The sequence below is a fragment of the Dendrobates tinctorius genome, unplaced genomic scaffold (genome assembly GCF_039654945.1).
Source record: "Dendrobates tinctorius isolate UK_male_01 unplaced genomic scaffold, ASM3965494v1 ptg000028l, whole genome shotgun sequence".
Lineage (NCBI taxonomy): Eukaryota > Metazoa > Chordata > Amphibia > Anura > Dendrobatidae > Dendrobates > Dendrobates tinctorius.
In genome coordinates this window covers 50,844,887-50,855,604 of record NW_027361696.1, presented here as the reverse complement: position 1 = coordinate 50,855,604, position 10,718 = coordinate 50,844,887, and the positions used below count along the sequence as shown (strand labels likewise).

The 10,718-nt window shown below is 46.0% G+C and overlaps 1 protein-coding gene across 1 annotated transcript; it reads left to right on the top strand.

Moving 5' to 3' along the window:
* Nucleotides 1–2,859: 2,859 nt before the first annotated feature.
* On the top strand, nucleotides 2,860–10,082 carry RPS19 (ribosomal protein S19). The gene is made up of 6 exons (XM_073570672.1): nucleotides 2,860–3,013; nucleotides 4,280–4,350; nucleotides 4,425–4,525; nucleotides 7,047–7,230; nucleotides 7,440–7,494; nucleotides 10,011–10,082. Exons 2-6 carry the CDS (start codon nucleotides 4,280–4,282, stop codon nucleotides 10,035–10,037), a joined length of 438 nt encoding a protein of 145 aa, XP_073426773.1. The 5' UTR covers nucleotides 2,860–3,013; the 3' UTR covers nucleotides 10,038–10,082.
* Nucleotides 10,083–10,718: the final 636 nt, after the last annotated feature.

Sequence of the window (10,718 nt, the reverse complement as noted above, 5' to 3'; positions counted from 1 at the left end):
CTGACCAATAACTTATAATTTGATAGATGATAACTTATTTTCAGTGAACAACCCCTTAAAGCCTGATAAAGCCAGCCGAGAAGACAACCCAAAGGACTGATGCGATAGCGTGAGAGTACAAAACCTAACTGGTGAGAGAGAGCGGGCACAAAGTTTTTTTTTGTTTTTTAACATTTAAAAGTCATCTTGTTGACTTGGCCATTACTCTGGCGGACACAATGACCCCGGAGGTCCCTTCCAAATCTGACATTCTTCAATTCATCCTGAGCCTATCCTGCATGTCTCGCGAAGTTCCAGCCTGCCCCATGACTCGGCCAAATTTCTTACAAGTATGTGCACCTCTTGCATAATTCACATATTTAGGATGTGGTGCCCATCGGATAGGAAGGCGGAGATGCTGCAGCTTCACATTTTTCTCAAAATTTCATGAAAATTTCTCAAAATTCATGAAAAGTGCAACGAATCGATCCTTAGGGTTCGTTCACACGATGGTCCCTCATATTAGAGAGTATTCGGCAAAAAGCGTCAATAATTTTTATATTACATTTCTTAGAGTGAAAATCTCGGTAACTGAAGGTTTTTGTGGTTCAGTTTATGGGCAGTGAGAACAGAAGAAATAAGCAAAAAAAAAAAAATTGGCACAAGTGTGAAAACAAGAACCGTTCTCTGGTTTCAGGATTTTCAGGAAAAGAAAGCGAAAGGTGAACAATAATTTCTAGTAGAACGAACTCTAAGAAAGGACAAATGGACCCTCATGTTTTCCCGGAAATCACCCGACCTATAGGAATGGGGGATAAGGAGGGCGTCCTCGCCGCGATCTATTCTTCGTTAGTGTATTCAGACCTCATAGTTGTAGACGATTGGTTATAGGTCCGGAAGAATAATCTGTCCGACCCTTCTGATTTTCTATTGAAACGAAATCAAAAGGGTCCGACAGATCATATTTTTTTTTTTACTGCTCAATTAAAACGAAACTCAAAAAATAAAAAAATAAAATAAAAGGATTTTTTTTCCCTTATTTTACAACATTGAATTTTTAAATTGAAAATTACAGCAAAAAAAATAAAAAAATAAAAAAAAAACAACCAACCAAGCTCACATTCACCGAAAGTGGTCGGGGAGGAGAAAAAAATGAAAATGCAAAAAAAAAAAAAAAAAAAAAAAAGGAGAAAAAGCGACAGGTTCATAAGGGGATAATGTCTTTTAGAAGGCTGACATCATTTTTAAAGCACAAAAACCCCCCCGTCAGTGGTAGTTATTTGTACTGGAGATTGAATGTATTGAATGTCCCCGGTGCTAATGGACCTCGTATCTCGGAGTGACTGTCGGCCCCGGGGTGGAGGTAATCCGCAGCAGATTGTCTATGGATTTTAACGATCCTCCACAGAAGCAAAGTTAGTGAACCATTAAATTTGCAGAGACATTGCAAAAGTCTAGACATCCCCGCCCTGCAATAATGTATGAATGAAGTCTCGGTGCAGTCGGTGCTTTGGGTCTACAGAGGAGCACATCAGTTCTCAGGACCCGGGTCCAGCAGTCAGTAATCCGCAGCCCTGCAAAACCCCAACTCTTCTGATTGGCTGGCCAAAAAAGAGAAAAGGGATGCCGGCAGGTAGGGGGTATTTCACGGGGCTCCCGTCCAGCAGCCACGGATTAGTGACCCGTACTCTAGACCGGGGTCCTGCAAAATTTGGCGCAGATATACAACCATTGCTTCATACAGAAATGTATTGGTGCTTCCCTCAGTCAAGCACTTGCAGTACTACAGGTAGAGCGCCCGCGTAAGCAGTGCAACAGTATAAGCATCGGAGCATGCTAATTAGGCGCATGGTGCACCTGGGTGTGGCCAAGAGGATCAGCACTATGTTCCACCCACTGGTTTCGCCTGTTCCTACCTCCCTCACTGGTGACTGACAGCGCTGGCTTGCCTGAGTTTTCTCCGCAGACGGCACTGTCAATCACCAGTGAAGGACTGATTAGGGAGGTCACGCCCAGAGTGCACCAAACACCTAATTAGCATATTTGATTGAATTTCTGTTCCTGTAGAAAGGAGGCAGCTATTAGTTTGCTTTTTAGGCTAAGTGCGCACGTACTTTTTTGCCCTGCGGATTTTTCCGCGCAGAATTGAAGAAATCTGCAGGTTTCCTGCAGATTTCTTCCTGTTTTTTCGTGGTTTTCTTGCGGTTTTTCCCTGAGGTTTTCCCCCTGCGGATTTGGAGAATGGAGCAGGTGGAAAACCGCACAAAAGAAGTAACATGCTGCATATTTTGTACCGCAAGAAAACCGCGCGGAAAAATCTGCAGCGTCTGCACAGCATTTTTTTTTTTCAATTGATTTACGTTACTGTACATCACAATGCGGATATGCATCGTGTCTGCGCGGTAAAATCAGCTGCGGATCCGCTGGAAATCTGCATCGTGTGCACACGGCCTTATAGGGATCATATTGTTTCTACCCTCAGTTTGGGCTGGCAATAACACAGACACACTCCCTTTAAATAAAACAAAAATTCCCCTTTAAAAAAGTCTACATCAACAATTGTAACGACCCAAACAATTAAATTATCTTGTAAATTATCCCATACAATGAATAATGAGGGCAGAGGGCGATTAACCTTTAAATGCCCGAGGTCCAATCGCTGCAATTGCGACACTAGTTTTTTTTTTTTACGCCCTGATACGGGCGGGTCAGCAGAAAAGTAAAAAACGGTGCTAGTAACAAAGTCACAGCAAGGAGAGCAGAACAGAACCGACCAATGACAAAGCAGCAGCAGAAGGAAAATTAGACCACACCCTCTAACATCCACGTGACCACACAGGAAGTAGCCAGATGCGTTCCAACAGGCATCGAGGTTTGAAACGCATTAGCCACGCCTTGAACCCTTTGCGTAAAGACGTCGTCCAATCGTGTTCCTCCCCGGCTAGAAAAGGCGTAAGCGTAACGCCGTTTCCTTTCTTTAGCGCCTGGGAGACCCCGTTTTTCCCTTTTGCCGTCTCGGCTCTACAGAGAGAAGGTGAGTGCGGCCTGGCGCGGCCGGAAGCGCGGGTTTTCCTGTTTATTTGGGACCGGAGTGTGATTCGGGAGACGCCGCGGAGCTTATATGGTGACCGCGGCGTGAGCATGTGGTCCGGGCAGCGGCCTCCGGCTCTGTGGCTGGTATCCGGGTGCCCGCATGGGGCCTGTGTACTGGATGCTGCAGGCTGAGCACATGGGGCCCAGTCAGGTATCAGTCCCCTGTATGGACTGTCAGCTATTAGTGACCCTGTAAGACCCCCTGATACACTGGGGGTTTCTGCTCTGCTATCTGACAGCAGCGTGGCCATAATGCTCCACTGTCCCTTGCACTGCAGGCTCCGCTCCTTTGGTTGCTCATGTGGCTGCTTTCGCTGACTGTGGTGGGATTGGACCCCTCATTCTAGAGATCATTGGGGTCCTGTGATTAGTGCTACTCTTTGGACCAGTGTGGGCTTATGATAGTCGGACCCCCATTGATCATACATTGATCACTACAGCAAAACCTCAGCCCAGGGGCCACCAAAGCAGGCCAGTGTGAGCCCCCTCAAGCCACCCCTGGGATCTGCCGGTATTCCAGGCCTCTCTTCATGGGCCGGTACATGTGTGTGGGGTGCTATGCAGTGGCCACTGAACGCACACTGAAGACCCCCCCCATGGTTTCATACCAGCCCAAAAAGAGGCCCTAGGGGTGCAGGCAGGTAGGGGATTTGCTGTGTTTTGGCTCATCTGCTTCATGACCGGGGTTTTTAAATTGTTTTTCTCCAGTGATATATGTATGATCTCCTCACTCACTCAGCCATTGTTAGCTGCTGATCCACTAAGAAAAGACACCCTCCCCTCGTCCAGCACTGATTCTGTGCAGCTGCTCCTGGCATCTGCAATTGACATTGTGCCAGCAGACTATAGACACAAGTCAGCATTGGACCTGGGGAGGATAAGCAAAGAACCGTTTTTATCAGACTACAGCCTGTAGGACGGGGGTTTTCTGTAGCTGAATAACTCCTCGTGTCCTGCATCCCTTTTCTGTGCGATGTTGAGATTATGGCCACATGTGACTCTTAAAGGGATAAGATGAGCGATACATCACTAGGACGTGGCGTTCCCTTTGACTGTCAATGTCATGCTGGGAATTGTAGTTTTTATTAGATGGAGATGCAAGTTGGTGGCTGCTAAATGATTTGGAGCGCCCCCTCTGGCTGTCGGGGGAGATTCTGGGTTACATTATGTGAATACTTTTAACTTTTTTTTTCCCTTTCATGCTCAGATGCCCGGAGTCACCGTGAAAGACGTGAACCAGCAGGAGTTCGTCAGAGCCCTGGCTGCTTTCCTCAAGAAGTGAGTGGTGGTGGTGGTAGTAGTCGCTTATGTCTTCTTGTTCTCGGTGATTTTCATGTATTGTCTGTTTGTAGGTCTGGTAAACTCAAGGTTCCCGATTGGGTAGACACAGTAAAGCTGGCGAAACACAAGGAACTGGCACCGTACGATGAGAACTGGTTCTACACCCGTGCTGGTAAGTACATCCTGTGATGGTGCTCTGTGATCTCCAGGAATCAGGTGGCTATGTTCCCACCACAGCCGGTTACAGGGGGTAGAGGGCGGCTATGCTCCCGCCACAGCCGTTTACAGGGGAGAGGGGGCATCTATGCTCCCGCCACAGTAGATTACTGTGCAGAAAGGGCATCTAGGCTCCTGCCACAGCAGACTGCAGAGCAGGAAGGGTATGTACAGTGGTTATGGAAAGTATTCAGACCCCTTTAAATTTTTCACTTTCATTGCAGCCATTTGGTAAATTAAAAATAGTTCATTTTTTTCCCTTCATTAATGTACACACTGCACCCCATCTTGACAGAAAGAAAACAAATGTAGACATTTTTGCAAATTTATTAACAAAGGACAACTGAAATACCACATGGTCATAAGTATTCAGACCCTTTGCTCAGTATTGCGTAGAAGCACCCTTTTGAGCTAGTACAGCCATGGGAATGATGCATCAAGTTTTTCACACCTGGATTTTGGAATCCTCTGCCATTCTTCCTTGCAGATCCTCTCCAGATACTTTGGCGTATGTGATGTCAGGCATACTCCAAAGTGGTTGGTACTGGGTGCAACTGGGTATATACACACCTTGCGCCTGGCAGCGGCAGCATGTTGGCGTCTCTTCCTTACATTGGTCAGTGTCATCTCCTCCCCACTATATTCTCGTAAACTGACTGGTCAGGAGACTACCTCCTTAACCTCTTTACTACCTCTGATGTACGCTGCTGTTAAATATCGCTGTCAATCACTGACAATGGCATTGCATTTAACACGCGCTGAGCCGAGGCATGTCACAAATCCCACTGATGAGTTGATGTGACAGTTGGGGGTCTGCAGATGTGCCTGTCAATTTAACCCCTTTTGAACAGCTGACATGTGCCCGGAACAGCTGCGGGTGGAATCACGATCCACCAGTGTTAACCCGTTAAATGCCATTGTCAAACTGGCCATTGGGCTGGAAATCTTCCCAATGGTGACCCCCATCGCGTGATCTCTGGTCACTGGTGGATTGGCATGACAACCAGAGGTCTCCTGGAGGTCGGCGCTCATGGCAAGTGAGTAATTCTGTTACATAGAGGCGATCTGATCATCGCCTCTATATAGCCGAGCTAATCGGGTTATGGCAGCTTCTAGTTTCCAATGGAGACTATTGCAGCATGCCAAAAGTAAAAAAAGGTTTTTAAAAAAGTACAAAAGCTCAAATCGCCCCCCTTTCAAAAAACGATAAAAAAATCAAACATACACGTTTGGTACCGCCGCGTTCAGAATCGCCCTATCAATAATAAGATTCACCTGATCAGTAAATGGCGTAGCGAGAAAAAAGTCAAAATGCCAAAATTACGGGTTTTTTGTCGCAGTGAAATTGCATTAAAATGCAATAACGGGCGATCAAAAGATCGTATCTGCACAAAAATGGTATCCTTAAAAAGTCAGCTCAGTGCTCAAAATAAGCCCTCACCCAACTCGAGATCACGAAAAATGGAGACACTACAGGTATCGGAAAATGGGGCATTTTTTTATTTTTACGCAAACTTTGGAATTTTTTTTTCCCTACTTAGATAAGCAAGAACTTAATACATGTTTGGTGACTATGAACTCGTAATGACCTGGAGAATCATAGCAACAAGTCAGTTTTAGCATTCAGTGAGCATGGTGAAAAAGTGTGGGATTGCACTTTTTTGGAATTTCACCACACTTTATTTTTTTCCCCGTTTGAGTATACGATATGGTAAAACCAATTTTGATGTACAACTCAGCCTGCCAAAAACAAGCCCTCACATGGCCATGGGGACGGAAAAATAAGTTATGGCTTTGGGAAGAAGGGGAGCAAAAAACAAACGCAAAAACGAAAATGGGCTCCGGCCTGAAGGAGTTAATTCCTCCATGGCCGGTGTTCATAAAAAGTTGTGATTTCTGTTATGGATGGCAGGGCTGAAGCCCTTCGATGTGTTGCGACGGTGACCGGACGATCGCAGCGTCAACTCTCCTAAGGATGCTATTGAAGCCAGGAAAAAGTATGAGAAAGTGTTTTAAAATATAAAAAAAAGTTAAAAATCACCCCCTTTTTCCCCAATGGAAAAACAATTAAAAACGAAAAATACACAATTGGTATTGCTGCGTTCAGAAATGTACGATCTATCAAAATATAAAATAAATTAATCCAATTGGTAAATGGCGAAATGAGGAAAAAAACTGAAACTCCAAAATTACGTTTTTGTTTAATGCGAGGCAATGAAAACCTCATATCTACCCGCAAATGCTATCAATAAAAAGTCAGCTCAGGATGCAGATAAAAGCCATGACACCCCCATATACTGAAAAATGTAGAAGTTACGGGTCTTTGAAATTGGCAACAAAATTTACCTTTTTATACATTTTGGCATCTTTCCTCCTCACCTAAATAAAAAAATATACATGTTTAATATCTGTGCACGAATGGCGGCGGCCCCTGACGCTTGTATAATACGGGGACTCCTGATGCTTGTATCTTTCAGCCTCCACAGTCCGGCACTTGTACCTCCGTGGGGGTGCAGGCGTAGGCTCCATGACCAAGATCTATGGCGGGCGTCAGCGCAACGGTGTGATGCCAAGTCACTTCAGTCGTGGATCAAAGAGTGTCGCCAGGAGGGTTATGCAGGCACTGGAGGGCCTGAAAATGGTGGAGAAGGACCCCAATGGGTAAGTGTGGCTGCAATCGAGGTTCATGCCATGCATTAGCCCCTCTGGGCTGGAATCAATGCGGCAGGAGGAATGCATGAGCTGTCGAAGGGTCGTTGTCTGCGTTAAAGCTGTTGATCACCTTTATTTTACGCCGCATTCTGGAATTATTTACTTTGTTTTCTTTTCGGAGACTTTGCAGCATCATGTGTCCTTCTCTTGCCTTACAGAGGTCGCAGACTAACTCCCCAAGGACAGAGAGACTTGGACAGAATCGCTGGACAGGTGAGCCCACTGCAGCCTCCCCTCATCCTGCAGGGGTGAGACATGTATGATGGAATCTTGATCTGAAAAATACTTTACTGATCTTCCCAGATGGGATGTGATGCCATCTGTGGTGCTAAATATACGGCTCCTGCACGAAGTGCTATTAAGGCCGTGTGCATTATTATTTACTTAGAGCCATTGATTCCATGGTGCTGTACATGAGAAGGGGTTACATACAAATTACAGATATCACTTACAGTAAACAAACTAGCAATGACAGACTGATACAGAGGGGAGAGGACCCTGCCCTTTCGGGCTTACATGCTGCAGGGTGGTGGGGAAGGAGACAGTAGGTTGGTGGGTTGCAGCAGTTCAGGTGTTGGTTGAGGTGATATCTCTGGTAGTGGTGAGAGAGAAGGAGGTAGCGGGGTCATTGCAGGCTGTATGCTTTCTTGAAGAGGTGGGAGCCAGTGAAGAGATTTGCAGAGGGGAGATGCAGAGGAGTAGCAAGGAGAGAGATGAATTAGTCGGACAGCAGAGTTAAGGATGGACTGGAGAGATGCGATGGTGTTAGTAGGGAGACCCACAGAAAAGGATGTTGCAGTAGTTGAGGTGGGAGGTGAGGGCATGCACAAGCATTTTAGTAATAATCATTATTTCTTGTTCGCCTTATTGGGGGACACAGAGACCATGGGGTGTATGCTGCTGCCACTAGGAGGCTGACACTATGCACAAAAAAAGGTTAGCTCCTATTTTTATATAGCGCTAACCTATTCTGCAGCGCTTTACAGTTTGCACACATTATCATCACTGTCCCTGATGGGGCTCACAATGAAAGGATGGATTCTGGAAATATTTTTGAGCTGGAGGCGACTGGAGGTATAAAGAGCTTGGATGTGCGGTTTGAAGGACAGGGCAGAGTCAAAGGTTACTCCGAGGCAGCGGACTTCCGGTACTGGGGAAAGAGTGATGTCATTAATTGTTATAGCTAGGTCGGGTAAGGAAGGCTTGAGGAAGCGATAGGAGGAGGATATGGCTGATAGACACTCTGGGATTCTGGACAGCAGAGAGGTGACGTCTGGGCCAGAGAGGTTGATCTGAGTGTCATCAGCATAAAGGTGGTACTGGAATCCGTGGGACTTTGAGTTGCCCCAGACCAAGTGTGTAGAGTGAGAAGAGTAGGGGTCCTAAAACAGAGCTTTGGGGGACTCCAACAGAGGGTGGGATGAGGAGGTGGTGTGGGAGACGCTGAATGTGCGGTTGGAAAGGTATGAGGAGATACAGGATAGGGTGAGGTCATTGATGCCGAAGGAGGAGAGTGCATTAAAGGAGCTTTGCCTAAATACATCTATAAGATAAGTGATGGGTGGCTCATATCTGGGGGTCTCACCAGTGGACACTCCCAGTCATGGAGGGGTCATCAATTCCCCCCCCCCCCGATTGAATGGCGCTGTGCTGCCTTCCCATTCATAGTGTAGATGGCAGAGTAAACAACATCAATGACATTTGATCGGTAAGTACGGGTCCTTCCATCACCCATCTGTAGATATTGGGTCACATACTCAAGTAATCTGGGGGGGGGGGGAGGTTCTTGACAATCCTGTTAAAGGGAAATCTTTTCAGGACAGGATAACTGTTCAAACAAAGCACAAGCGCTTTTGGTGCACAATGGTGTGGCAAATCATTTATATAGACCTTGCCATCGCTACTCTATGGGTCTAGGATGTCAGAGCTGTCAATCAAATAAGGGGGGTGCAGATTGAGGGGAATCAGGTGGAAAGTGAAGGTGTACTTCGGGGATTGGCCGAGCCGTGAAGCACTGTGTGGTGGGACTTACCGGCAAAGCATGACTGTTCAAATTAAGTTCCTCTTAAAGAAGTTGTTCACTATCTGGACAACTTCTCATACCCCACACTTGTTCCCAACAACATAATAAAGCCTATACTTGTCGCCTGAGCTGGCACCGTTCCTGCAGTGTCGTCACTCGCTTTCCCTGGGGCTCCTGTGCTGTTATGACACGTGAGCCCGGTGCCCAATCGGCGCTGCTGTTGCTGTCTATGCCTCCCGTCGAGTTAAAGATTAAGTGAGAGCAGGTGCAGCGGTGACAGTGATGTAGGCGCCGGGATCACATGTCACCAGAGCCCTGGGACCACGAGTGCCGACACAGCTGAAACTGCTCTGGCAAGGGAGGGGGAGTGTAGGCTTTTTTTATTTTATCGGGGCCAAACATTTAGATCCAGAATGGATTGTCCAGGTAGTGCACAACCCCTTTAAGGTGACTCATTGTTCTCGGCAGCACGCTATGTAAACAGGACCTGTGCTGCAGAGCATCATGTCTGCCTAGGAGCTGTCTATTACGGATCGTTCTGTGCACGGTTGGCAAACGTGGCTTATTGCTGGCAGTTTTTGCCCTGCATTGTCCAGTGTGAGCACTCTCTCTTCTTTGGCTCCTTTTCCTAATGCTTGTTGGTAACTTTCTTTACATTGGCGATGACTTTCTATCCTTTCTGATTTCTGTATTTGTCTTCCCCCAGGTTGCAGCGGCCAACAAGAAACATTAAGTCAGTTTGTTAAAATAAAATTTTCTGTTTCAAAACTGAAGACAACGTAAAGTGTTTTTTTTGTTTAAATTTTTTATAACCTCAAATTCTCAAGAATTTTATTAGAAGCTGCTTGATGTGTTCACAGCTGGCTTGTGGGATCTGCGCTGGCCCGACACTCCAACTCTGCAGGTCACTGTCATTTTTTTTTTTTTTTGCAGCTGCCGCTATGGAGGTGTCAGTAACAGGTGTTAGATTTGGGTGACCTGTCATTTTAGTTGTCTGTTCACACACTGACACTGTGGTCAGTGACTACTGATTAAAAAAAAAAAAACACCTTCGTTAGGCTCCTGACTGCTTTAGTAAAGTAATGGTTCACAGAACCTCATAAAAATCACAGGAGTCCCTCTTGGATCAATGTAAAATCCACAGCATACAAAAGAACAACGCTCCAGATGTTAGTGAAAATAAATCTTCACATTTAATCTGCCTTCTGTGGCAACGGTTCAATCCAAATGATGTCTTTGTGTGGGGTCGTGGGCTTATAGATGAAGCGCACTCTGTCAAATGCTTGTGGTACATCATCCCATAACGACCGCACCAGAGACTAGATTAATCAAACCGATCGATACCTGATCAATGCCCAGAAATTAAAAATCTCTGGCACATTAGAATGAGTTCACTGACCGATTCTCAATTGAC

Bases quoted from the DNA above. Each gene is read 5' to 3' on its own strand.
- RPS19 (XM_073570672.1), top strand. From the start codon at position 4,280: ATGCCCGGAGTCACCGTGAAAGACGTGAACCAGCAGGAGTTCGTCAGA. The intron at 4,526-7,046 runs GTAAGTACATCC...TGTATCTTTCAG, and splicing joins CTGGTTCTACACCCGTGCTG to CCTCCACAGTCCGGCACTTG. The intron at 7,495-10,010 runs GTGAGCCCACTG...GTCTTCCCCCAG, and splicing joins TGGACAGAATCGCTGGACAG to GTTGCAGCGGCCAACAAGAA.